Here is a 27,114-nt window from a genome sequence, read left to right on the forward strand (position 1 = left end):
GCAGGTGGGAGTTTGGAGCCCACTAAGTGAATACCAGTGACCTGAAGAAGCACCGGCCTCCTTGTATGCCATGGAGGTTCTGTGAATCCACAGCAGAAGGAGAAGCAGAGAGCAGACACCATGCCCCTGAGTTTGTAAAAAAAACTTCTTTGTCAGGTAAGCCTAATAAGTAGCTGGAAAATCACGGAGGATCTGCAGGCATTGTTTTTATCACATACACTAAAATGACATTGAAACTGTTTTTCCCCCTTTTCTCGACCACTATTTTTGTAACTTTTATTTATTTTGCAAATTTATATGACTAGAAAAGTAGTGGGGGTGAAGCTGAGGACAAAGAATATTTCCACCTTAGTTTTCAGAAGTGACCTTTGTTTTTTTCTCATCTCTTTTGAGGAGGCTTCCATATGTACCACACAGAATTGACAGGGTAAAACTTTAAAATAAATTGAGTAAATGAATGAGTGAATAAATGATTAAAAGGATAAAGTGAATATCTCTGAATTTGAGTGAAAAAAATAACTCAACATGAGCTGAATATATGGAAACTAGATTAATCACAGATAAGTGTCAGACTCATCTTCTAAGTGGTGAAAGAATAAAGAAGAAACTATTAGGAAAACTGAGCCTCATAAATGTTAACAAATCTGAATATTAATGCAGAAAACAGTTAACTCTTAGAAGCTGGAATGTGGACTCCTCCCTGTCTCTCTGTCTTCCCTCACTTCCGCTGCCCCCACACCAAGTTTTGTTATGTGATGCACTGCTCTTTATAGTAGTGTTACCTGAAGCCCAAGAGATGGTACAGTAGAATGGCTAACACGTGGAATCCATGAGATAGATGGCTTGGGTTCAAATCGGGTGCTGCTTCTCACTAGCTGTGTGACTTTGGACAAGTTACTTTGTCTCTTTATGCCTCAACAGTGTATGAGGTTTAACTGAGTTAACAAATTAGAATAGTACCTAGGAGGCAGTAGGCACTATACGAATGTTAGATATTATTTCCGTCTCCTCTGACAAGCCTGCTCGTATAACCCAAGCCACGCATGTTAGGCTCCCACTCTCCATTCTCCTTCCTATTAATATTTTACCTCACACATACCTGCATTTAGCATTTACTATGTCACATCATAATTGATAGTTTGGAAGTTGTCTCCTGAAACTCTAAGCTTCTCATAGGCAGAGATCTTTTTCCCCTGTTATTGAATTCCCATTGTCCATCACGGTGCCTACGTGAATGAATGATTCCAAAATGATACATGTTGGCAAGTGTCAGTGACAAAACCAACTTCTTTTAATTCGTTTTTTTATTTGGCTTTTGTTCCTACCATAAACTTGCTTCTTTTAGTAAAGTAATTAAATGAGTTTCACATCAATTAGTGTACGCCAATTTTGACCAAAAATGTTTTGGGGAGAAATAACCCTAAACACCTTATCAGAGACTTCTTTCACTATAAACAACTTTAAATATTATTATTGTTATTTAATGGACTCCATCTCTCAGGTTAACATTCATAAAGTTGAAAGGCAGCTCCACTCCAAGGCCTTCCACTGCATCTTTACTGTGTCAACCCTTCAAAATTATGGTTTGTGTGTGTGCGTGGGGTGGGAGGGTGATCATCATCTCTCCTAGAATCTAACACATGCGATGCATCTGTGTTCACAGAAGAAATACTTTGCATATAATTCTAACAGGTTCTCAGGCCTTAGGCTTCTATTGATCATATGGTTAAGGCCCTCTGCCTGATCCATCTGACTTTTTCAGAAGTAGACTCTTTAGATCTCCTTCCCACTAAGAAGACCTGTAGTCCCTAGAAGTTTCTACTTTCTTTTGTAAGAAGAATAGGTCTTGTCCAGCTTTTACCTCATAACCTCTTTATAACTCTTCTAGTGTCATAAAATTAAATGTCCTAAAACATTTACACAGACCACTCTCTTACCCTGCTACAACATGGGCCTTGGGTAAGGTGCTGGGATATACTGAAGAAAAACTAATGGCCTTACCCTTTCAGGATAGATAAACACGCAGATTAGTACAAAGTGGCAACTGCTTTCACAGTGGAATATGACAACCAAAGTGCTCTATTAGAATAAATTAGATTGCTAATATATATGCTAGATGTGCATTTTCTATACCTTCTGTGACTATTCTCGGTGATAGTTGTTACACTAAATTTTGTACCCAGTGACAGGATTAGTAATCATGATCTAAAGAGAGGTAGATGTATGGACAGAGAGAACCACCAGATTTGGAATAAATTCCCCCATTCCACCAAAAAGCCCCCATGTGACAGGGAGGTTTGCTCTTCCCTTTGGAGAGGCTAATATAGCATATATCCCCTTATTTTACATACCAGGGGATGAGAGAAACCTAAGTGGCTGAAAAAGGGTGAAGATAGAGTCACCCTGAAACTATTCTTTCGGGTCAATGAGAAAAACTAAAAAGAAACTGCTTCTATTATTACCCTTTTATGATTCTCAGGCCAACACTGGCTCCAGTGGATGTTACCTAAACTTACTGCTAAATGATAACAAAATTCTCCCACACTCTGTTCCCTCTTCTCTGGCAAAAGCTGTCAGTATTACATTAGCAAGAAATCTGACTTCGTGCTTGTTTGCCAAGGGTATAATACTCTTGCCCCTCTCCTATATTCTATCTTTCTTATTTTGTTTTTTAGACTGAGAACATGAGAGAGAATATCTGACTTCTGATGTGGCCACTGTTAGGCCACTGTTAGTTGAAGATGCTAATCAAAGAATGGCTTACTTTTCAATTCAACCCAAACTGAGAGCTGTACCCAGAGAAATTTTCTGAATATTTTCTCTGTTTTTTGTTTTATGCTGGTTTAAATCCCATTTGTAAATACTTAGATACGCTGACCTTTCAGAGAAACTTTTAATAAAAACACATTTCTAGTGTAATGAAATGGATTGTAAATTTTAAGTATTGTATGCTAATGGTATATTATTAATGAAATATCTTCCTTATATCCTCTTCTCAGCCTCAAATTTTGCTAGAGTTCAGTTAATTCTATCTGATATCATGTGTGTTACTTTCTTTTATTATCCTGCTAAAAATTATAGAAAAAAATTTAAACTAAGTTAACAATTCACTTTTACTATAGCCTCAGATTGTATCTGAAAATTGATATTTCGTTTTTTTAAAGCAATATGCCATGACAGAGAAGTTACATTATCAGCTCTTGATATAACATGTTAAAATTAATTTTAAAAATTTAGCACTGGAATAAAAATAATGCCATCATCAAAAAGATGGATTTAAGTTGAGACACCTGCTGAGTGTACTTCCTAATATATTTTCTAATTGAATAATAACCTTTCAAAAGAGATTGGAAATTTCTCCTCTTTTATACCCAAAAATAAAGAGTAAGATTCTATTCACACTTTTTAAATCAGGTAGGAAAATTATAATGCTTATGAATGTATGTTAAAATTCATATGAAAAGAGATAGTCATGGTGATAATAGCAATCCCCTATACCCACCTGAAAAGCTGTACTCATGAGCTAACAGAGTACTTGAGAAGTAGGGAAGACGTTTGCAGGGGTGTGATGGCACTTTTTTAGAGTCAATTTTATAGTTAATCTTACCTTTTTAGCTGCCGTCCTCACCTAAGAGAATAGTTATTCAGCCATAAAAGTATAAAATCTTATTTCCTTCAAACTTCAAATATGACTTTGGAGCACGTTGGTGACAGACATCATCCTTTCCCTCAAAAAGCCTAAGATTTACAAAAAGTATCTTTAAGCGGGTTTCACTTGCTAATTCAATAAAGACTTGCCTTGTGCCTACAGTGCGCAAGGTAGCATGTGATAGGCACCACTTCGCCATCACCGGGGAGAAGTACAGAGTCAGATCTGAAAGCAGGGTGGGGTGACTACCCACGGCCAGCCCGCATACCAGCTACCATCAGCTCCTGTGGCCATCTCTGTCTTGTAAATCTACCTCTCTTTAACTATTTTAGTTCAGACAAAAAGGAAGACATTACCTTTAAAACATAAGAAAACCTCAGTGTCAAAAGAAGTCCATGGATAACATACTAATTGATGAAAATGTCAGCAGTTGACTGTTATCCTATTTTCATGTAACTGGTCAATACTGGGCTTTGTTGTTCTGTTATGATTTGTCCACGGGAACATTTTTTTTTTTAACTTAAAAAAGTAATTAGAAAATACCTGCAAAATTAAGCTACTTAAGCTAGTTTTTCTTTCTTTCAGTATATAAACAGATCGTAGGCTTGATTTTTTATATTACAATAAAAACACAAAGCTTTGCTCAGTAGACATAAATGTTTAAAAATTCACTTAGATTGCATTTTGGATCCAGTGTTGGTAGCTGGGCTGTGATTAAGAAGAAAGGAAGACAAGGGTAGATGCAAAGGAGAAAGAGGGAAAAGCCATGAGACACTAGGAAAGAAGAATATGTTATATTGGTTGAAACTTTAGCATGCATTAGAATTAGGCTCATCACCTGGAGAGCCTGTTAACACACAGATTTCTGGACCTACTCCCAAAGTTTCTGATTCAGTGAATCTGGGGTGGAGCCTGAGAGTTTACATTTCTAACTGTTCTAGGTGCTGCTGCTGCTGATTTGGAGATCACACTCTGAAAGCCACTGCTCTATTGCATCTCTGTTAAGTCTTTATATTCCCAGCTAGCCATCCTCTTCTCAATTTTTATGGCTTTGCCTCAGTACAAACTTTCATCAAAATTCACACTTGGATATCTGGCGGTGGGGGGGGGGGGATGTTCTTCTAGGTGGTTTCCTTATATCCTTCTCCAGATTCAGGTAAGTCTTACACATCACTGGAAAAGTTCTTCTTAAACACTCCTCTCATGTTATTTTTCTGCTCAAAAGCCTTTTAACAACTACCATGTATAATTTAAACATCAAAGATGGGCTTTCAAGCCTCTTGGCAATCTGTTCTTAGGCTAGATATCACGTCATTTCATTCAGTCATTCAATTACTTGACACCTCAGTTTTTGTCTGCCCAGCACTCCTTTCCCTCTTCTTCTAATAACAAGCTTATTCCTTGGCTAATCAGAGGCCTTCCCTGAGATTTTCTGAATGGAGGTATCAGGAAGCTGTTAGGATGTCAGCAGGAAACTACCAGGGGCCACCCACTGAGGGAGAAACTGGTCAGAGAGAGATATCATCACAAAGGGACAAACTAAGACAATAGATGGTAAAATACAGCTAGAAAGCTAAGTTCCTATTGCTCCAGAAATACTATGGTTCCTGTCCTTCCAGAGGTTTGTTTAGCTACCGCATTCTTCTTTTAATAACTACCCTTCCCTTTTTTTGCATAAGAAGCAGGAATGAGAAATGAAAGAATAAAGATGCCACTTGCAAGTCAGAGTCTAGGCTAATGCCTTCATCAATTATTTATGAAATAGCTCCGGTGTGCCAGTCACAGTTCTCTTCACTGTGTCCAACTAGCCATAGCAATCTCTACTGCTGCTGCTGGCTGAACTGCAAGGGAAGCCCTTTACCTTTCCCTCTGCCCACTCAAGGTCTACTCCTGGTCAAGCTCAAGTCCAAATCTTCATGAAGTCTTTCTAGCTTGCTCTTCTCCCTTCCCTGAATTGCTAATGTAGTTAAAGTCTAATATAAATAACTTAGTAATTAATTTAATATGGTCTTTATGCTTTTCACCTCGTGGATTTGAAGGCACTTGACACCACATAAAATCAGGCTTTAAATTTATTTCAAACTTCAGAAAAAAATGCTTGGGGGAAAGTAGCTTTCTCAAAAGAAATACTACTAGTTTCTCCAGGGTGAAGCTGAGGGTGGAGGGTAGAGAGTGAGACTGAGATACACAGTAAAAAAGCACCATGTGGAACTCTCAGGGTTGAGTGATGGCATGGGAGAAGCCAGGACACCTGAGAAACAAGGCTGGGGTTTTCTTTCTGTCTTGTGCCTTCTAAATAAATTTTCTGTGCACATCTCTCACTTTGAAGTTTTATCTTGGAGCCAACAAATTCCCCCTGCATTGCAGGAAAGCACCAGATAGTGAACACTGTTGTTCATCAATTCCTGCTTTCTGTTTCCCCAGCTCCTGCCCACCCTGCAATTGACGTGGTTCCATTTCATCTTGATCACTCTGGAAAGAAGTCAGAAGAGGACTACCTCCTGCAATCATTGTCTTCTCAGAACTCTGCAACTTCTTGTCTGTATAACTCCAGCAGCTTTTCATATATTCATATTGTATTTCTCAATCTAGATGGGAAGTGAGGATCTTACACTTTTTGGAATCTCCATTGCTCTTAGCATAATATTTTTTAAACAGTAGGGTCTCAATAAGTTGACTAGTTGGCTATTACCAAGTATTATACCTCCAGATATTGATTGAAGCATATGGTTCAGTTAAAAAGATATTCATTGAACTCCTGTCATGTGTTAGGCAATGGATTGGGTGCTGGGGAAAATAAGTAACACTCGCTCTTGGGGTGCTTAGAGTCCATTGGGGAGACACACCCCTAATTAGATATTTTAATAGAATAAGCTAAGAGCTTTGAAAAGGCATATAAAGATGCTGTGGGAGCACAGATTAGGGGCTCAAGCTCAAAGCTGCTTAGTAGAAATGACACATGAGCTGTCATAAAGGATCAGTGGGAATTAGGTGAAGAAGGGGAGGAAGAGGGTAGGAGATGGTACACATCATATCATGAGCAGGGCCTTCTGTCAGTTCAGTGTTACTGGAGAGTGAAAAATATGAGGTGGGAGAGGGATGAGAAGAGGCTGAAGGTGGCAGGTGCTAGGTGCAGGAAGGTTTGCTTTCCAAAACTAAATAGCTAAAGCTTTATGATGACAGTGATGAGGAGCCACTGAAGAGCATTAAACAGGGGAGTAAGGTGTGCTTGGCAGATGTCTTAGAAGAAAGCAAGAATAAGGGGCAGGAATCTAACTAAAAAATAAACTAATTTTAACAAGACAAATGAGAGATGATAAAGACCTAAATTAGACCTTGATGGCAGAAATGGAGAGGAGGAGATAGACTTGGAAATATTTAGGTGATGAGGCAAAATCTGAGTAAAAATTAAGAATCTTGGGGATTCTTTTGATGGTGGGAGGGGGAAAGACAGAGAGAATGGATTGTAGCTTCTGTTTGAGTGATTATGTGGCATTAACTTAGATTGGGGAAGAGGAGCGGGGATCAGGGAAAATGATAAGGAGTTCCAGTTTGTTCTTGTTTTATTTGGAGTGCCTGTGGAACATCCAAAGGACCAAATGCACAGGCATTTAGCTCTGGAGGTGTGAAACTCTAGAAGCATGAAGTGAGATCAGTGTTGGAGCTAGACCTGGCAAACATTCACACACAGTGAGGGTTGGATCCAGGAGAATAAATGAAAGAGATCTCTGGATACCTTTATTATTTTAATTTAGCCTAATTTCTTACTATTATTTATTTTTAAATTAAAAAAAATTAATATAACACTTCCAGAGATATTATATGAAGCACTCTAAAGATACAACAAAGTATTCATTGTGCAATTGATCTAATAATGACAAATCTGCAGTCCCTTGTCATATATTGGTATTTGGTAACACCGCATTAAGGGATGACAGTGAGTCACCTTGTCAATACAACCTATGTATGTACATGTATGTGTGTATATACGTACATATTTTAAATAAAAATAACAAAATACTTAGTTTGTCCCAGATACTATATATAATAGCTATATTAATACTTAAACACCATGAGGAAATTATCATCTCCATTTTCTAGATTAAATGAGTGACACTCATAGAAGAAAAGCAACTTATCCAAGGTCACATAGCTGCAAAGTGGCAAAGCTGGAATGAAAGACAAGTCTGTCTGGCTCCGAAGCTCCTAACAGCTACAAGAAATTAGCATTAAGCATCCTTCCCTCACTCCCATCTCTCTGTGCAGGCCTCTTTTGCAGCAACGGGAGGATAGTTAGCAAAACAGCAATAGCCTTGATGATCCAGAAGGAGGCAGGCAAGCACAGGGATTTCAGCCCATTTTAAAAATCATAATTATTGAATTGATATCTCAATAAATATATGTATCAATCTAGATATTCATGCTTCTGAATACTTGTAGTTAAAACCCAGTAGGCATATTTGTATTGGAGGGCCATTTGTGTGTGTGTATGTATGTGTGTGTGTGTGTGTATGTGTGTGTGTGTATATATATATATATATAAAATTTAAATTAGTTTACTCTCTATCCCAGGAATATCACTTCAAGAAATAAAACTTTCAAAGATACTCACACAAGTAAATGAAGAAAAAAACTAGGAAAATCCTAATGTCTATCAATGAGAGTTGGTTAATTAAATGATTGAATAATGATATCATCTAATACATAGCTTACAACCTATAAAAAGAATAACGCAGAACATTCTGTATGTATTGAGGTAAAAGGGGGCCATGGCATAATAATTTAAAAAGAAACTGCCGAGGAATTTGTAGAATGTACATACACAGTATGTGCATAAATGTGGAAGGGCACACACCAAACTGTTAACAGGGATTACTTTAGGGTGGTAGGCATAAGGGTGGGGAAGGTGAAAAGACCTAAAGCTTTTTGCTTTATATAACTTTAAATATATATAGGTATACACACATACACATACAAATGTGTGTGTATTTATATAACACAGCAATGGGCATACATTGCTTTTGAGAAGAAAACAATTAATATTTTTCTAAACCAATGAGTCAACAATCTAATAAGATCTAATTTAAATTTAGCCATATGCAAATAAATTATGCTGCATCTGTATTACAGAATATCATGGCGCTGCTGAAAAGAATGTCAGGCCTGATTGCACAGACATGGGAAGAGGTCATGAACTATTATGTGAAAAAAGAACATTATAGAACAGTATTTTTAAAATTAAAATACATGTATTAATTCATATATGTGCATAAGAAAAATTCTAAAATATTCAACAAAGTGTGAATGGTGATCTTGGGGATAGGGATTGGAGGATAGGAAGGTTAAGACTGACCTTTTCCATTATGTTTAATGAAAGCTTTACATTTATAATCAAAATTTATTACTTTGAAAATTTCCTTAAAGTAATGAAAACATTCCTAACAAAATGCAGTTTTAGCAGTGGATCACTCACTCTGTTTTCACTTTATTTCAGATCTTATATATCTATATCATGAAATCTACAAATGTGCCCTGGAAGAAATTTCAGATTCATGAAGTTTATGAAATATATAATTTAGCATAACTTTACACAGTTAATATTACACTAAAGACTACACAAAAAGTAAAAGTACTTCAATATAAAAATCTCAGTTTTTCTCTTTCTTCCCACTCCCACTATGTAAATCTAGGCCCTCTTGGCATAATCTCCTGATGAATGAATGAGCTCCCCATAACATTTCCTTGAACAATCTTGATTTTATCTTTTCTTTCCTCTTACTAATATTGAAGAAACACATTCAAAGTTTTCATAAATCTTTCATTTTCAAGAAATTTATATTAGTTTTTGAAGCAAACAAAAAGAAACCAGGGTTCCAGAAATGCTCCTGGTGTACACTTTGGAAGTCATCTTCCAAGAAAGTCACCTCTTCTCTGGTTCCATTTCCTCTCTCACGAATGTAGCACTTAGTTCTTTGTTGACTGGGAATGTCCTCATGGAGACCTCATTGCCCTACAAATCAGGATGTATGTCCTCATCTGCATTTATTGTTGTTAACAGGAATGTCTCACCTCTAGCTCTTTCAATAGCACTCACACTACTTCTCCATCATCTGACAGTAACATTCCTGCTTTTATATTCATGCTCATGCCTTAAACATTCTTTCTTCCCTCCTTGGTTGTCTTTATAGCAGACTAATTCGAGAATCTCTCTGATTTCTCTTAAGGGTTCAGGAGGAAAGTCCTGCCACTTGGAAAGCATATATGCATATCTTCCTAAGGAAGAAGAGCTCACTCTGCATTCTCCAATCTTTAGTGTCTTCCAGGGAGCTGGTCATCTGTTCAAAGTGTTCAAAGCCAGACTTTCTCACCTTTAGGTCAAGGTGGTAGGGCACTGCAATGGCACACTGTGGAAGAAGCCTATGACTCCAGTCTGTGCATCAAGGACAATGATCATAGACATGTACCTAAAATGCAAAGCGATCTGAGAGAGAAAGGGCCTCAATAAGATCAGCTTGCAAATTGCTCTAATTTGAACAAAGCATATAAACAGAATATTATCAAAGCCCTTACTAAATAAGGTTTTTATTGATAGGATTGTACTTCTCCAAGTTTTTCGGTTATAAGTAACACAGAAACAAATTTGAGCAATAAATGGGAATTTTGTATAAGGCTATAGGTTTTCCTATGGACCTTGTCTCAAATGGGTAGAGGGATGATGGATGATAAGCTGGACTGAAAGTTGTAAAGTCCTGCTTGTTAATCATCATTTGCATCTGATGTCACTCACACCAAACAAAAGGATCAGAAAGCACCTAGGGATAGTTGTTTGTTGAGTAAAGATGTCTAGTTTTGCCAAAGTGAGACTTACATGCTTAGAATTCACTTGGAGGCTAGAAGGCTCCACAAGGCTTATGATAACATGGGGAAACTGCCTGTGCCCCTTTCTTTGTATCTCAAGTGGAATCAGGGATTCCAAAATGATATTACATAAACAATCTTATTTTTGTGAGTGATTCAAAATGAAGACTAGATTTTATCTTAGTGTGCATAAATCCTAACTATTGAAAAAAAGTAGAAATATGTTCTTTCCAAAGTAACCACAAATCTTTGACAGGCTGCCTTATTAGAATTCTCTTGTATTTAGTTAATATAAATCAAAGTTAGCATTTAGAATTATGTCCATGCAATATTTCAAAAAGATAATCTCAGTATTCATCCCTTTATTTCATGGAGATATCAACTTAAAAGATCTTAAAGGCAAATTTTCAAGATCAAATTAATGTTATGGCATAATGATTAAGAGCATAAAATATGTCAGCTCCACCACATCACCAATAAAGAGTAGATGCTTTCAACTGTGAAAACAGAGATAACTAAGCAACATTCATTTGATGACTATGAAGTCTAATTACAAATTCTTTTAAAATTAGTATAAACATGGCCACATCTATCTCTTTTTCAAAGATTTATCTTAAACAGAAAACAAGGAAATAAAACTATAACTGAATAGACTTTAAGTTCTTACAGGAAAAGGTGTAATTAATGATAAATGCACTACATGTAAATAATAATGCATTGGATAAATTCTAAAAAAATAATAAGTTATCAGAAAATCCTAATTTTCTTACAAGATTTTGATACAGAAATTTTATCATGATGTTGAGTAATTCAACCTCATGACCATTAATATCACTTTCGAGGGTTTGAAAAATACCGTTAGCTATTGGCAATCAATTTATTGACGCTACTGTCCCCAGATAGCATTTGCTACCAGTGGGAAATACTCCTTATGCTCTAACTACTATTGCACACTTCATAACCTGCTAATTAGCATTTAATTTTCACATTGCTTAGGGAATAATGATTATGGCCTTCACCTAATACAACAAAGGGCTACCTTTAACTATCAATTTTTTAAAATTAGCTAATGATCCATAGACAATACCCATCCCCCCCATGAGTCTATCAGGACATACTCTGTTAACCACTACAATTTTTCAAGCACTGTAAGAGATAGTTAACTTTAATGCTAATGCCAATATAAATGCAGGACAGCCACTCTGATTATTTTAAGAACTATAAAACTTTGAATATTGTGAACTATGGTATAAAAATTTCCATCATAACAGTTTTAAACTTGCATACTAAATTATTACTATGATTTAAAATATTTAACATGAGATGACAAAAGTGAGATATTAATTCTTATTGAATAGATTTTAAAGAGGCAAAGCACAAACTATGTGCTTTCAAACTAATTGAAAAAGCTAAAGTTTTTCAATTTTATAATATTTAAATTTGTAGATTGATATTTAGTAACATCTGATCATTTTTCCTTTGGAAAAGGAAGTAATTACAAAAGGAAAATTTAGAAAATTGACTTCTAAATTTTGTCTATGGTTTTTCAATGGCCAATTCTAATCTGGAGACAAACTTTCTAATAAAATATACTTTTTTTCTACATATTTACAAATCAGAGCATGTAATATTATTAAGTATTATTTCATTTTCACTGAATCATGTAAATGTCATAATGGATGTGTTAATAAAGGTTCTCCATTTTTGGATAGAATGCACTTGTAAAAGCCAGCTCTTGTCTAGTTTCTGAGCCTGAAAACATGCTAAACTTCATTCAAATAAACCAGTTTGAATGGTTTATTATAAAATATGGATTGTGATTCTTATGATGGAAGCATCAAATTCTAGACATTCTAGTTGATAACAATGAATTTAGAATGTGCACAGAATTCAGGGTTGCCTGTATATCACCATATAGTGATTAATATCATGCACAATGACAGAATGCCAAATAAATGAATATTATGCACAGCCAAGAAAATGAAGCCAAAGTACTTCTAGTCTCAATAGGAGTATGAAAGGTATTAGTATCCAAATTCTCAAACTCTTATTTCTAATTAAATATACTTCATTAAAAAATGACAAACTATCAAAAGTATCATGGACAAAATAATTTAGATAAGTAAAATAGCAAAATGATTAAGAAAAATGGAATTTCACAGCAAACACTTAGACACATAAACTAAAGACGAAAGAATACAGATCTTGACTCAGTGACCTGATCAAATAATTTCCAAATTTTACTTATGGTTAATGGCACTCCAACGAAAGTTTCAAAGAAGTCATATATTTGAGAAAAAATAATGAAAAAGAGTATGATTTAATGCTTTCAGACAAGTAAAAATAGAAAAAAACCAAAATTCTGAAAACAGAGTTAGGTTTGGGTTAAGTTGGATATGAAGTAGTTTAATAAAGTAAAAGTAAAAATAATGCAACTTAGCAATTGTATATGTGGAAATTTTAAGGAGTAAATTTCCAAAGTAGAGCATGCAGAGACGCATGCATAAATCCCATCGGCAATAATGTGTTCCTCTGATCTGGGTGATATTAACTTTAAGTGATGCCAATACTATTGTAACAATCCTGCATTTATGACAGCATTTGTCTACTTGGTCTCTCCTGAAGACAGTGAACTTAAAAGTAGTGTTATTTTTTCTTTTGCCTTTACTAATGATATACTTAGTTTTATAGGCACTAGTCACAGATCGAGCCTTTTTTACGTCTCACTGTGGTATGTAATTGTTTTTTTTTTTTACTAACTATATGTTTAAAATAATTAGTACTGCTGGATATAATCACTAATTTCCTAAAACTGCAAAAGGCAACTTAATATTTCTGCATAGCAGCTGTAATACACAATATTGCACAGAACTAAATTATTACAGTGCCAGCAGTTTTCTATACACAGTACTTAAGATAATTATAAAAAATCATCTTCATTACTGCTTGCTAGCATTTTTTTAACAGTTTAATTTGGATAGGTTACAAAATACATTCAAATCACACAGATATAATTACTGTAGACCCAAGAAGCTATAAAATGTTCCCAACCAAATCCCTTTGACCCTGTTAATGTCTGTTCCTTGTTAATCTAAGGCAAACATTGTTTGCAGTGTGCATTTGTTATAGAATATGAAAAAAAAAAGGGGGTGGGGGTAAGGAAATCCCTTAACAGTTGTTATTGATTTCAGCATTTACCGACTGAGAGTTAAGTGCTGTTTACAAAACAGAACAGATGCAGATGCTGACAAAAAAGTAAACAATTGTTGCATGGCTTCCTGCCAGATTCTGAACCGATATATTAAACTCCAAGTGAAGCACATTTCCCCTATGGATTGCACTTATTGCCACTTCATTTCCTATGTGCTCCGTCTCTCTATTGCCGTGCCTGGCACTAAGCTATTTCCAGTTCCTTGCTGACCCCTGAGGCCTGGTGCTACCACACACAGCCATTAGAGAAGGGAATTGCATGTGTCTGACACGGCCTGAAACCAATTATTTGATATTTTCTTCAGAATGATGCCCAACTCTGTTGGGAATGAGCAATCATGAAATAATTTACCTCCTGATTTAATTTTTTCCTGCACAAATTAGTTGTAGACTGAGCTGGCTATACACAGCTGCCTGTGACATGGCTCTGTCTTATCAAGATGATACTTGAAATGAAGCAGGGGGGTCTGAATTCAATAGGTTGGGGAATCCTGCTTTGAAGAGGCATTGACAAGTTTATCAGATATACTGATCACATGTACTCTCTGTTGATTGAAAATGATAGAACCTTAAAGAACTATCAGGGCAGCAGAGAAACCCACAAGGATGCAAACCTCATCAAGGTGTTCAGTGTTTTTAAACACCTGTCTGATTTCTGGTTCCCTTTTTATGTCCCAGAAAGCTTGGTGCATGGTCAAAATTTAACAAAAAATTAAAAGCAAACTCACATTGGTTCATGCCTGAGGGACCCTCACTAAAATTTCTATTTAGTAACCTCCTTGTTAAGAGTCATATATGTAAAAAAAATGTATTTTTCTATAACTTAATTCATACAAATACCTTTCATAATAATACAAAGGACTTGTGTTTTACATTTTGTTGTCTCTAAGTCACAGAAACAAGGCAAAACCTGAGATTATCACTTATCAGTACACAGAAAGTTTGTGTGAATTTGTATGATGATATGAAGGCCAACTGCTTAATCTCAATAAAGACAACACAAGTCTCTTTAGAGAGACTGAACATAAAGCTTCAACCAAATCTATGCAGTAATATCTTGTCCATAAATTCATGTGAAGAGTTTTCTCCTTTCACATATTGATTCCACATTAGATTTTAGCAATTAAATCTTAAAGGGGCTGTGATTGCTGCATCCTCCTATTTCTCTTCGGGATCTAGGCACCACTAACTAGATCCACACACTGCAACTGTGAACTTTATGGCTTTTGTAATCATGCCTAAGAAAAATTATTTTTAAAATGCCCATTAAAGAACACGCTCTTCAAATAGCTGAAGGATTACTTTTATTGCACTACAAAAAGAATATTAACAATGATGATTATAATTGATTTAAGTACAGTTTGGGGAAAGAAGGTATATGAAAGCACTATAAAATAATTTTACAATATAGCTTTGTCTGACAATGATCATCATAAAATTTGGAAGCAATTTCTCTTCAGAGGAGATTATTTCACAAACCTGAGTGCTCTCTCCAATAATTACACTACATTGCCTTTTGCTAATGGAAATGGAAACACTGAATTTTTAACTTAAAGTAATTTCTACCTTGGAGGACAAACAATATAATACCATTTATTCTAAATGAGCTCGGTATGATCATGGTATTGAATTCTAAATATCAAAAATTCAAATTATTTTATATTTCACTGGCATCATCATTTCGAAGCCATATTAGATTTTCATCTCTGCCTTGCACTGACCTGCTAACTTGGGTACTTCCTATTGTTCTGTTATGAAAAATATTAAACTAGCAGTAAACTATACTTTTCTAAATAATAGAGAAGAGTTTGTTTTTATCCAATGTTGAAAAGAAGTTGCAAAAGCAAACACTGATAGGTTTTGCTTTTGATTGAGACAACATACTCTACTTCATTTTAAATAACTTTTCATTTCCTTACATATGCAATTTTGTATCTCCATTTAGATAGGTCAACCATCAAAGTTCTTATGAGTGTTTTGGTAAGACTAGAAGCAAATTAAAAATATATGTATAAACAGAGGAGTAGAAATTCAATTTTAAGAATGACAGAAGCAAAAGAATTTCTGACTGAAAATCCATAACGACTTTTAAACATCTTTACCCGAAGCTGAGGATTATTTTCTCATTTCCAAATGTGGCGTGGGGGAGAATGACTGGTTTAACTCTCAGAGCTACGAGCAGTTTCTCCTGTATAAATCTCTGTGCAGAGAAATCAGTCCATACTCAGAAAATGCCATTTCAGGCAAAGAATTTTAACAGTCCCAGATGTGAAAGACACAGATCTCCCCTGTTGTGAACTGAACATTTGTGTCTCTACAAAATTCATACCTTGAAATCCTAACCCCCAAGGTATTTGGAGGTAGGGCCTTTGGGAGGGGATTAGGTGATGAAAGTAGAGCCCCATGAATGGCGTTAGTGCCCATATAAAAGAGACCACAGAGAGTTCTCTTGTCCCTTCTTCCATGTGAGGACACAGACAGAAGAGTGCCATTTGTGAACCAGAAAGTAAGCCTTCACCAAACACCACATCTATCAACACCTGGATCTTGAACTTTCCAGCCTCAAAACTTTGAGAAACAAATGTTTGTTGCTTAAGCCCCCATCTCTGGTATTTCTGTTATACCAGCTGTAATGGACTAAGACAGGTAAAAATAAATACGTAACAATGTTAAATGACAACTACTTTGAGGTAGAAGTTTTGTTATATACCAAATACTTGACTTTTTTTAAATGTGACACTGATGATAAAAGATTTTTATACTTACATATAAAAAGTTGCAATGAAAATGCTATATCATAGTTTAATTCATTTTTCAAGTCGCTTTTATAATAAAGAATGTTGTGGTATAGAAACAGCAATTAGAATTCTCAGTCTCCAGTTTAAAAGATCCCATCTTTAAATGAAACTTACCAATGTTTGTTTGCTTATTAAAGTTTTCTTCTTGAACATTTATAAAAAAATATGTTGGGTGCTAATAACTGTTTGATAGTATAATAACCAGAAGTCACATATCACATGTTCTAACAACCTGAGAAGAATCATATTAAATAACATTCAACATTTATAAACGTCCACTGGAAAAATCACCACGTTAAAGAATTATTTAGGGATTCATTACCTGTAAATATTTTTATATAAAACAACAGAACTAAACATTCACATTATTATACTCATAAATTAAGATATAGAATAATGTAGATAATTTTAACAGAGGAAAGCAGAAGCCCGAAAAGTTTTAGGAAGGTTACAGAGTAACTTAGCACCCCATACACTAAAGCAACTCACTTTCTATAGGACATAAATTTCTGGCTTGCAACAACCTCATGTATACTTATTTGTCCACATTCTTTGTTCAATATAGAATAGTTGCAAAATAAATTCACTTTTAGAATAATTTTATTCTAAACTTCAATGATTTTTTTTCAATTATTTGAATTCTGCTCCTAAAATGTTACTTATCTTTTTAAATAGACAATTTCTTGTTCTAAGTAAAAAAAAAAATGAGGTTTTTAAAACTTTAGCATTTTAATCTTCTAAAAAGTTTTTCTGTTTATAAAAATGTTATTAAGGCCCAGCATGATGGCTCACACCTGTAATCCTAGCACTACAGGAGGCCCAGATGAGAGGATTGCCTGAGGCCAGTAGTTTGAGACCAGCTGGACAATAGCACGACTCCCATCTCCACAAAATTTTTTTTAACTATTAGCGGGGTGTGGTGGCACATGCCTGTAGTCCCAGCTACTCAGGAGGCTGAGGCAGCAGAATCACTTGAGCCCAGGAGTTGGAAGCTGTAGTGACCTATGATGATGCCACTGCAGTCTAGCCCGGGCAACAGAGCAAGACCTTTGTCTCAAAAAAAAAAAAAAGTTATTAAATGGTTAATAAGGTACATAAATCTCAAACTAACCTATGACCTTTCATTGAGAAACCAAAGAGTGAGTCATTTTTAATTTTCATCCTTAGTATCTGAATGTGATAATTAGAGGATGTAGCAGGTGAGATATTCTTGCCACCCTTAGGAGGAACACACAGGTGTTCTAAGGATAGAGGAAGCAGATAATCGAGTGCAATTTAGTGTTTGCTAATTGTTGCTATATGAAAGAAAAATACACTAAAATTAAATTACATCCACTTTCTCTCTAACTCACTAGACTTCCCATCTTTGTTGCCTTCTGTTTTCAGAATAACGATTCAGAGGCCTCAGAACGTTTAGTGGAGAATAATTAGGTCAGAAAATAGAGTCCATGCAGCAGAAAACAAAGTTTTAGATAAAGATATGCACACATACACATACTACCACACACCCACCCAAGCACATAACATAAACTTTCCCCTCATATATCCATTTGTATCCAGTTGTATTTCTCATGGTTTTTAGTCAAATAATTTTCAGAGATGACACAACCTTAAGGAGTAAGAATCTAAAACAAAAACACTTTCTGGGAGAAAAACATTCTAGTGTTAGGTTTTTCATTTGCTTTGTTAGGAGGCCTTCAGATAGAGCAGGAAAATGCTTCTCTTCTAATCTTAATCCTGCAGCTAACTTGATTAACCAGCCAAAACACTTTCATTTTTTCACCTATAAAACCTAAGAACTGGAATTGCTACACTGTCTAATGTCTGGGTAGTGGTACAGCAAAAACAAGTCAAATAAACCAAATATGTGGAAGTATCTTGCAAACATAATGCTAACTAATGGTATTGTTATTAATTAATTAATTAATGGCAAAAACTTGGCAATAGTCAGCTCAACTATTTCAGTAACTTAGTTACTTTTAGCTTAACTCTGGTAAAAGGCTTAAATGTAACCAGCTTACCTGCATATCTAGAAAAAAAATAAGATTCTCCATTTAGATACTTTTTAAAAAATATTAAGTAAAAAATTAATGGTATTATTTTCCTTTTCATGTATTAATATGCAAAGTCTTGAATTTTTTTCTTTGCAAATCTTTTAAAACATAAAATCCAGTGATGTGGCTTTGTACTCTATTACTATTATAGTTTCAAAATACAAGTTTGTTTAATTTCATATGTAGAGAAATAATTGTATGCTACAATTCCAGAAAATGGAAATTACTATTCAGATTATAAAAGGATTATCTTACCAATGATTTCATTTAACAAGAGACAGTAAGTCACAGTAGTTTAAGAGAACAGGCTTTGTCATAATTCAGAAATGGGTTTGAATAGCAAGGAACTTGCTAGCAGTGGAACTTTGGGCAAGCTAATTAACTTGTCCAAACCTCAGTTTCTGTATCTATAAAACAGGGATAATGCCCAACTTTTCATAGATGCTGGCCTCACTATACCTCTTCACCTTTTCTTGATATCATCATTTGACTGGTTAGAGCTCCTTGAGGAGCAGGAGAGAGTAGGGTGGATTTTGACTGGCCTAGATCACACAATAGTGATTGTGTGTCTCCTTAGTCAAGCAGTCTGTCTTCTCTTTGGTTTGAGGAACTTCTTTATCTTGAAGGATCTTTCATCCCCTGAGGGATTCTGTCCCCCTCAACCCCAATCTTCCTTAAACAAAAGAGTAAGGGCCTGTGAATGGGAAGGGACCTTAGAGGTCACTCAGTTCAACCTCTCACCTTCTGTAGATTCTTAGAAATCTTCCAAATATTCAAAGGCATGTATTAATATTATATTCTCTTGGGTCTGTCCTTTTCAAGCTAACAATAGCCTCAATAAAGTCAAGATAAGATATACAGGGAGCCATGAAATTTATCCAAAAACTGAAATCTCCTAATTTCATATTTTTATATGAAAAAACAGAGGATCTACTTAACTGAAATTTATTATACATAAACAATCCTCTCTTTTTCAAACATTGAAAACAATTTACTTAAATCCCCCCAAAAATATAATTTTAAAAGTAAAATTGATTTTATCATTTAAACCATCCCAAAGATAGACATAGAAAAATGTTAAAATATACATTACATCCTGATATGTAGATGACACAAGTACATGTGTAAGTATGGATCTGACTTTCTAGATAATGGCGAATCAGGTTACAATCAAAATGTTAATTGCAAATCTCTTGCTTTTTGAAAGCTGTTTATTTTGACTTTAAAGCCTTCTGAACTAAATGAAAAAACCTAAATATTGTAGCATAAACCTTTAGAAAACAATTGATAATTTTCCTAAAAAAATTATAGAAACTATAAGAATACAGATTAACAAAATCAGAGTGATTGAGAAAATCTTAGTTCTTAAATCACCCGTGAAAAATTTTAAGAGTATCTGTAAAAATAATATTGCTGTCTTGTAGAAAAGATCACCAAAAATATTATATAATATTTATGTTAACATTATTTCATCATTTTCTTCACATAACAAAATATGTAAGCTATATACAATACTAAAAGAGCACATGATCTCAAAGAAACAAAACATTCAAAACCATATGAATATTAAGGAGAAAAAAGGCCAAGATGTGAAATCTAAGGATAAGCTTACATATAAATAAAATTAATTATCTGTCTGGTACCATTCATTATCCCAGGAAAATTGCTAGAGAGACTGTGACCATATTTTAAATATATGTACAAGAGAGCCTGAATTGGTTGCAGACAGAACTCACTCTAGGGCATCCAGGTAAACATTATCACCAGAAAGGCCAGCTGGTAGAGTAGACTAGACTAGAATAGCATAGCATAGAATAGCATAAAAACTACCTCTAGTCAGTGTCTGAGTTAACACCACAAGCAAATTATGTCAGTTATTCATTGTCAATAAAAAAGATAAAGAAAACATGAGTGAACATAGGAATGTGAAAATCAAAAAGAAAATGTGAGAGTGTTTGTTGAAGTATTTTTAATGCTAATTATCATAGTGTCTTACACAGTTTTTGATACAGAGTTTAGTGGTATATCAAGATAATATACCAAATAATTATAAACAGAGGAATCCCCTTTCTTTGGGTTATTAGCTGTGTAGCCTTGGTAAACACTTTCTTCTCTGAGTCTCGGTTTTTTCATATATAAAGTATGAACATTGTGAAGGGCTATTTAGAAGATTAAATGAACTCACTCATGCATAAAGTCTTTTAAAGTCATATATGTAAGAATAAAGCAGTAATCAGCTAATACAGATAGACAGATAATTTACAGACCATTCGGGGAAGAAGAACCAATCCACAACCTAGGTACAACATCAGAAGCAATCTAGGTAAAGATTCAGCAGGTCCAAATTGTCTTAGCTCATTGAGAACAAAATAGGTACAAATATAAACAGATATGACATTAACTCATTAAGACTACAGTATACATACAAAGCCTGCTTAAGGCCACGAAATAGAAATTATATCCAAAAATACTTTTAAATTGGGATTATGTAGTCTTCAAATGGGAAGAGTGTGCGATAGGTTAGAGAAGAATAGTATACTATTCTTCTCTACACTACACTAAAGTTGAGGAAGTAAACACAGGATTCACAGAAGTGTTTCTAAATGGGATATGATATTTCCATCCCATTGTTTTAGCATAGTCATAGAGTAAGGGCTCTGGAGTCAAGTCAGACATGAGTTTGAATCTGGTTTCATTCTATGACCTTGAGCAAGTTACTTAACAGCTCTATATCTTAGTTTCCTTACTGTATAAGGAAGATAAACAATGGCACGTAGCTTGTTGAGTGGTTCAAAGAATTAAATAAGATAATGTACATCAATATCTGAACCAATAAATGTTAGCTTATTGTTGCCAGTTGTTACTTAAGGAATGTTCTTTCTATTAATTTCAGGCAAAATATCAAGACTTGGTGAGTATCAAGATACAGACATATACTAAAGATAATATACAACCCATTCAAGCCAATCTAGATTTTATTCAAAGAGGAATATAAACTATTATTGCTCATCTCAAAGCTGTATGTCCTCACTAAATAAAATAGGATCATTGGGTCAAATGCTAGTGAAAAACATGATTGATCTGTTAAGTTAGTTTAGCAGTTCTCATACAACAACAGCAGTAGTGACTCATTTATTTTTCTTTCCCTTACTGTGTCTAGCACAGAACCTTAAATGTGGTAGCTGCTAAATGCCTTGCTTATGATAGATGGTCGTCAGTAAAGCTGAACTTAATTTATTTTCATAAATAAATTAATTTATTATTTAAGGCAGCCCACTTGAAGAGTGCTATTTGAAATATCTTTTGAAGGTGATAAGTTATTTAATTCTACACTTTAAGACAAAGTCCAATGACATGTGCCTTGGAGACATAATGACCTGCACATGAATCTTGATTTTGAATATGAATACTGACTCTGTACAACATGATCCAGGGCAAGTTAATCTTTCCTCTTTCTTTCTTTTTCTTTTTTTAGAGACAGGATCTTAGTACAGTGGCCCAATCATACTTCACTGAAGCCTCAAACTCCTGGGCTTGCACCTTAGCCTCCTGAGTAGCTAGGACTACAGGTGCGTGCTATCATATCTAGATAATTTAAAAAAAATTTTTTTGTAGGGAACAAGGTCTCATTATGTTGCCTGAGTTGGTCTTGAACTCCTGGTCTTAAGTGGTCCTCCCACCTTGGCTTCCCAGAGTGCTGGGATAACAGGTATGAGCCACTGTGCCTGGCCCTTCTTTCTAAGCTTCTTTCCTTGTTTGTAAAATTGAAATAAGGAATGGGTTATCCTTAGCACAGTGCCTGGCATACAGAAAATGCTCATTTGGCATGTGATTTATACCAAAGTTAAGACAAAAGAACCTAGGAAAGATCAATGCACCCAACTCTGGAAAATATTTCAAATTCTAGTTTTAAAGCAGACACACATAGTTTTCGCTCATGAATGGGAAAACACTTCAATATCAGCCCTAAAGACTCCATAGCAACTTACACATATTTTCAACCATATGGATCTTTTCTTCTGTTATAAACTATATTTAGCACATATAAAACTTTCGTATTGAAAACACTTTACAAGTAAGCAGGAATTTTTTTTTAGAGAATATAAAAATTTTAGAAAACAAGTACACTAATGAAATGCATTTAAAAATTTATGTGCTAACAACTAAATTGAAAGTCTATTTGCTTTGAGCAAAATTGTAATGTTCCTAAATTAAGTGACTCTGTATTTTGCCATAACCAAAACTTGGCTGATGCATCTCTGTTCTGTAATATGATATAGCTTCCACAGGAAAATAAAAATTTTAAGAGAAAATATTAAACTATAACATTTGAAAAATTCATATATCATATTAACTTGGTCTTGTGGAATTTTATTAATGAAGATAAGTAAAAATATAATGAGCTATGGAAAGTTTTAAAAGATGATCATAAATTCAAAGATATATAATAATTCACCAAATAATTTTCAAATACTTAAACAATATAGTTTATGAACCTATTTAGAAATATACCTCAGAGTTTTATATAGGAGTATGACTAATGATAATTCTTAAACAATCATATTTTTACCTTGACTTTTCTCTACTGGTAGGAAATTAAAACCATGAAAAAAAATGATTTATATCACAATAATTTCTTTCCTTTTTTCCTTTATCTTTTGAATAAAATAGGAATTTTCAAATCATCTTTTATTTATATACATTCTTATAGAAAAATAATAGAGGAACTTTTAAAATTAGCTTTAGTTAAAATGCTATACTTTCAAATCAATAATATAGAATTTTATAATATGTCATGTTGTCCTTTATTAGAATTGGCTGACCAAAACATTACAATTTTTAAACTTCCAATTTTACTTAATAAAAATTTCAACATATTTTCAATTCTTCCTTTTACTTAATAATGCTTTGGTATTGGAGGACACAATGGATTAAAATTATGCTTTTATTTTTTATATATATATTAATATAACTGAATGTGAGTGTGTTACCCAATACTTTACTTTTTGTTATACATAACCAAGAGAAATAAAACTCTAATTTGAAATATTTTGGTTTACATTTCCAATATCTTTAACAATTTAACAGGAAAAAAAACATTTCTATGACTATATTTAGAAAAAAAGGAATGCATACGAGAAATGTATACTGCAAAATTTCATTACATTTATTTTCTAATTTATTTTCAAGTTTGCAGTAAGATTTAGCCACATAGAAAAACCTTAGAAATTAAAAGTATCAAAGGCTTAAGTTAAACCAAACAAAAATTTTAAATGTCACTAACCCAAAGCATGCACTGTTCCTCTATGCTTGCTGGAGCTCTTGCTTGTTTTAACCACACGGACGGCGTTTTCTTTGAACTGCAGCTCACAAAAATTTTCAAGAAATTTTGCCATTTCTTCTGTAACAGTATCCAGGTAAGTTTCTTTAATGAATTTCACTGTTGAAGATGGAGCTAAAATTTCACAGAGTATGTTAAAATCCTCTTTTAGCATTGAGTATAATTTAAGCATTGTGCTTTGACATCCATGAACTATTATGTCTAAATTTGAATCTCTGCTGTAAGAAGGAAAAAAGTTCTGCAGAACTTTAGCCAACAGTTTATTCTGTATGTTTTGGTACTTGATTATAACATCCGATTCTGGATAAAGAAACAAGAGTTGTTGTAAGCACTGATTTTTCAATAAAATTTTTTGCTGTGAATTGTTAATTTCATTATAGCTTTGTAACTTCCTCACTAAGAAGCGTCGAAGATGCAGTCTGATATCATCCCATATAGATTTTGCATCCATAGAGGAATGATCTTCAACAGAATGAAGAGAAGTCCTAGAGAGGAAATGGAAAGATGTTCCACTTAGAGTCGATGGAAATGAAACGCTGCTCTGGCAGGAGAAATCCCAAAGTAAATCAAGTATCATTTCTTCTTGATTTTGTTCATTCTTCAACAAATCTTGCTAATAAAAGTAAATGATAACATTAGAAATGATTAACTCTAAGTGTAACAGGAAAAAAATTATTTCTACTATATAAAATTCTATTCTATCATATACAATTTCATAATAATTTATTTCAATTTAGAATCAATACTATTATGCTCCTCAAGATTTCTTTTTTTGCATTTGAAATGTAATTAATTCAGACATTTTTGAATGCTAGCTTTTATGGTCTGTTAAATTTTGTAGAGCCCATCTGATTACCTTTTCAATTAGATTTTTAGACATATAGCTTTTAGCTCTCATTATTATCCAGCCCTGATATAACCCAAGCTATATGACAGAAGCAGCTTAAAAATTCTAAATACAAATCTATAGTAAAACATTGATTGAAATGTATTCCTAAGACAAAATAGATTCAAGATTATGCCCCTAATTAATTCCTGGTAGACGATTTTCATGCCTGAATGAGTATACTTATTATTATAAAACCCCAAATGAACATACAATGCATTAAAATCACTCTAGAATAGAGTGGAGATCTTTAAATATAGTATGTGCCTAGAGGTTACTAATAGCTACCATCCTGAGAAATAAAATGTAATACATTGAAAGATTTTAACTTTCATTTAAATTCCTTTTTGAGAACCATATTACTTTACTTTAAAAATTAATCTCAGAATATTTCAGTTTTGTCTAAAGAAATAACTCAAAATGGGAAAAAGATACTATAGTTCCCCAAAAGATGATATGAAATTATTCCTTTATACTTGCTGTCCTGACAAAAAACAATGGTGGGTATAATTACAAATAGTAAATTACTTTGTTCTTGGACTTTGAATTACAAACACACAGTCTCCTTTCCTGCTGACTTTCCTAATTATGTCTATTTTCAGCTAATACTGAAATTAGTTTATATTCTATAAGCAGAAACAAGCTGATTACAAGACTTATAGAAGCAAGGTCCAAGGGGCATAAAAGCAGGCTGGCTTTCAAATTTCTTATTGACGGAGATAACACAGATATTATGTGTGACTGAGAATCATGAACAATTAATTACTAAATAAATTCCAGAAATTTACACTCAGTCATTGTAAACACTGCAATGTATAATTTAATGTTCTATTTGTAATAAATAATTATACACAATATGTACATATTTTATTATATAAAAAGCATTTTTACATATACTGTCTGGTTTATTCATAATGAGAAATTTTGACATAAATTTTTAAAGACCCAATTTACAGATAAATACACTAAAGTGAAGCATGCTTCAATGACTTTCCGAAGGTCACATACAAAAGGGACAGAACCAAGAATGATCCCTGGCTTCATTCTCTTTGTCTGCATTCTTTCTACTAAAATCTAGAGAGCCACAAAGTAAATGTGACCTTTCCGTAGCTTCTTTCTCTGTCCTCTCCCTCTATTTAGGTCTTTTGATACTTCTGGAAAAGAAATGACCTTAGATAGAGTCCAGGACAAGTCAATACTTTGGTAAATTCTATAAGCCAAATGAGTCAGGTTAGTGCCTCAGCCTTGGGTTTAAGTCAGTCAATAACTGTAAATTTTTGATCAAACAAAGAATAATAGATTACAGAGGTTTAAAACATGTGTTTAGGATGATTGTTTGAATTTTGAAAATAACTTCAGTACAATTGCCATAATTAGGACCTCTGTTTCTTATTTAAATAGCTAGATAATTAATAAAAATTTTTCTATGAAAAAAGTAGATATATGAAAAATGCCATCAAGATTGACATTTTTAGCATGTAGAAACTTGATAATAAGGTCATTTTAATCTGGATCTGTTTTAATAATGCAGTTCCTTCCTTAAAACAACATGATCAATTATGTAAAAAAACCTAGGTCTGGAACAAGCCTATCAGTCTAATGAATTCGAGCAAAACTAAGGCGGCCTTTGCCCTGCAGTGAATAGAGAATGACTTATGTGTGACAGATTAAAAGATAATTAAAAGCTTTTGCTTTTAATTAAATGAGAAAGCATTATTACATCAATATTAATGAAATTCAATACACATGGCTCTTAATAAAAATTAAAGGAATAACTATATCCATATTTATTCTTCAAGGCTCCACCTTCAGGATATAATGGGTGAGAGGATTTTCTTAAAAGAATAAGGCTTCAGGGCACATAGTCTTCCTTTCTCTTCTTTTTATTACTTTGTAAACATTAAAGAGACATCTGTAATAATAACAACAGCCAAAAACTATTTTCATCTGATTCTGTCATCCTAAGCCATCTACAACCTCAAGATATTTTCCACATCTGCCTTAGTCAATGTTTGATGTTTAGACAAAAACAGTTCCTTTTTTTCCTAAATTAAATTAAAACCATAGCTACAGAGATACTGCTTTCTAACAACTGCGCTATTTCTGTGGGAATATGTTTTTGCAAACTAGCCACCTTGTAGATACAGGTGCAATGAAATAACTGTTCTTGTTAAAGGTTACAAAAACTTCTCTAGCATACAGGGTGGTCAGTATCAAAGAATGACCAATGTAATAATTTTCCATCAATCTGGTATAAATTGCTATCCTGACAGATAAGAACTGAGTATGACTGCAGGTTGGGAATGCAGGGAATGATA

At 33.9% G+C, this 27,114-nt stretch overlaps 1 protein-coding gene across 2 annotated transcripts in view; it reads right to left on the reverse strand.

Annotated features, from left to right (window-relative positions):
* KIAA0825 (KIAA0825 ortholog) overlaps positions 1-27,114 on the reverse strand; it is a 364,371-nt gene that overhangs the window by 278,403 nt on the left and 58,854 nt on the right. The window contains exon 5 of one of the 2 annotated variants that reach the window (XM_076008186.1): positions 23,854-24,523. In XM_076008186.1, the coding sequence (XP_075864301.1) occupies positions 23,854-24,523 (670 nt within the window). The remainder of the gene's footprint in view (positions 1-23,853; positions 24,524-27,114) is intronic. The other variant, XM_076008187.1, reaches the window with a different exon arrangement.

Source organism: Microcebus murinus, chromosome 11, assembly GCF_040939455.1.
Source record: "Microcebus murinus isolate Inina chromosome 11, M.murinus_Inina_mat1.0, whole genome shotgun sequence".
Lineage (NCBI taxonomy): Eukaryota > Metazoa > Chordata > Mammalia > Primates > Cheirogaleidae > Microcebus > Microcebus murinus.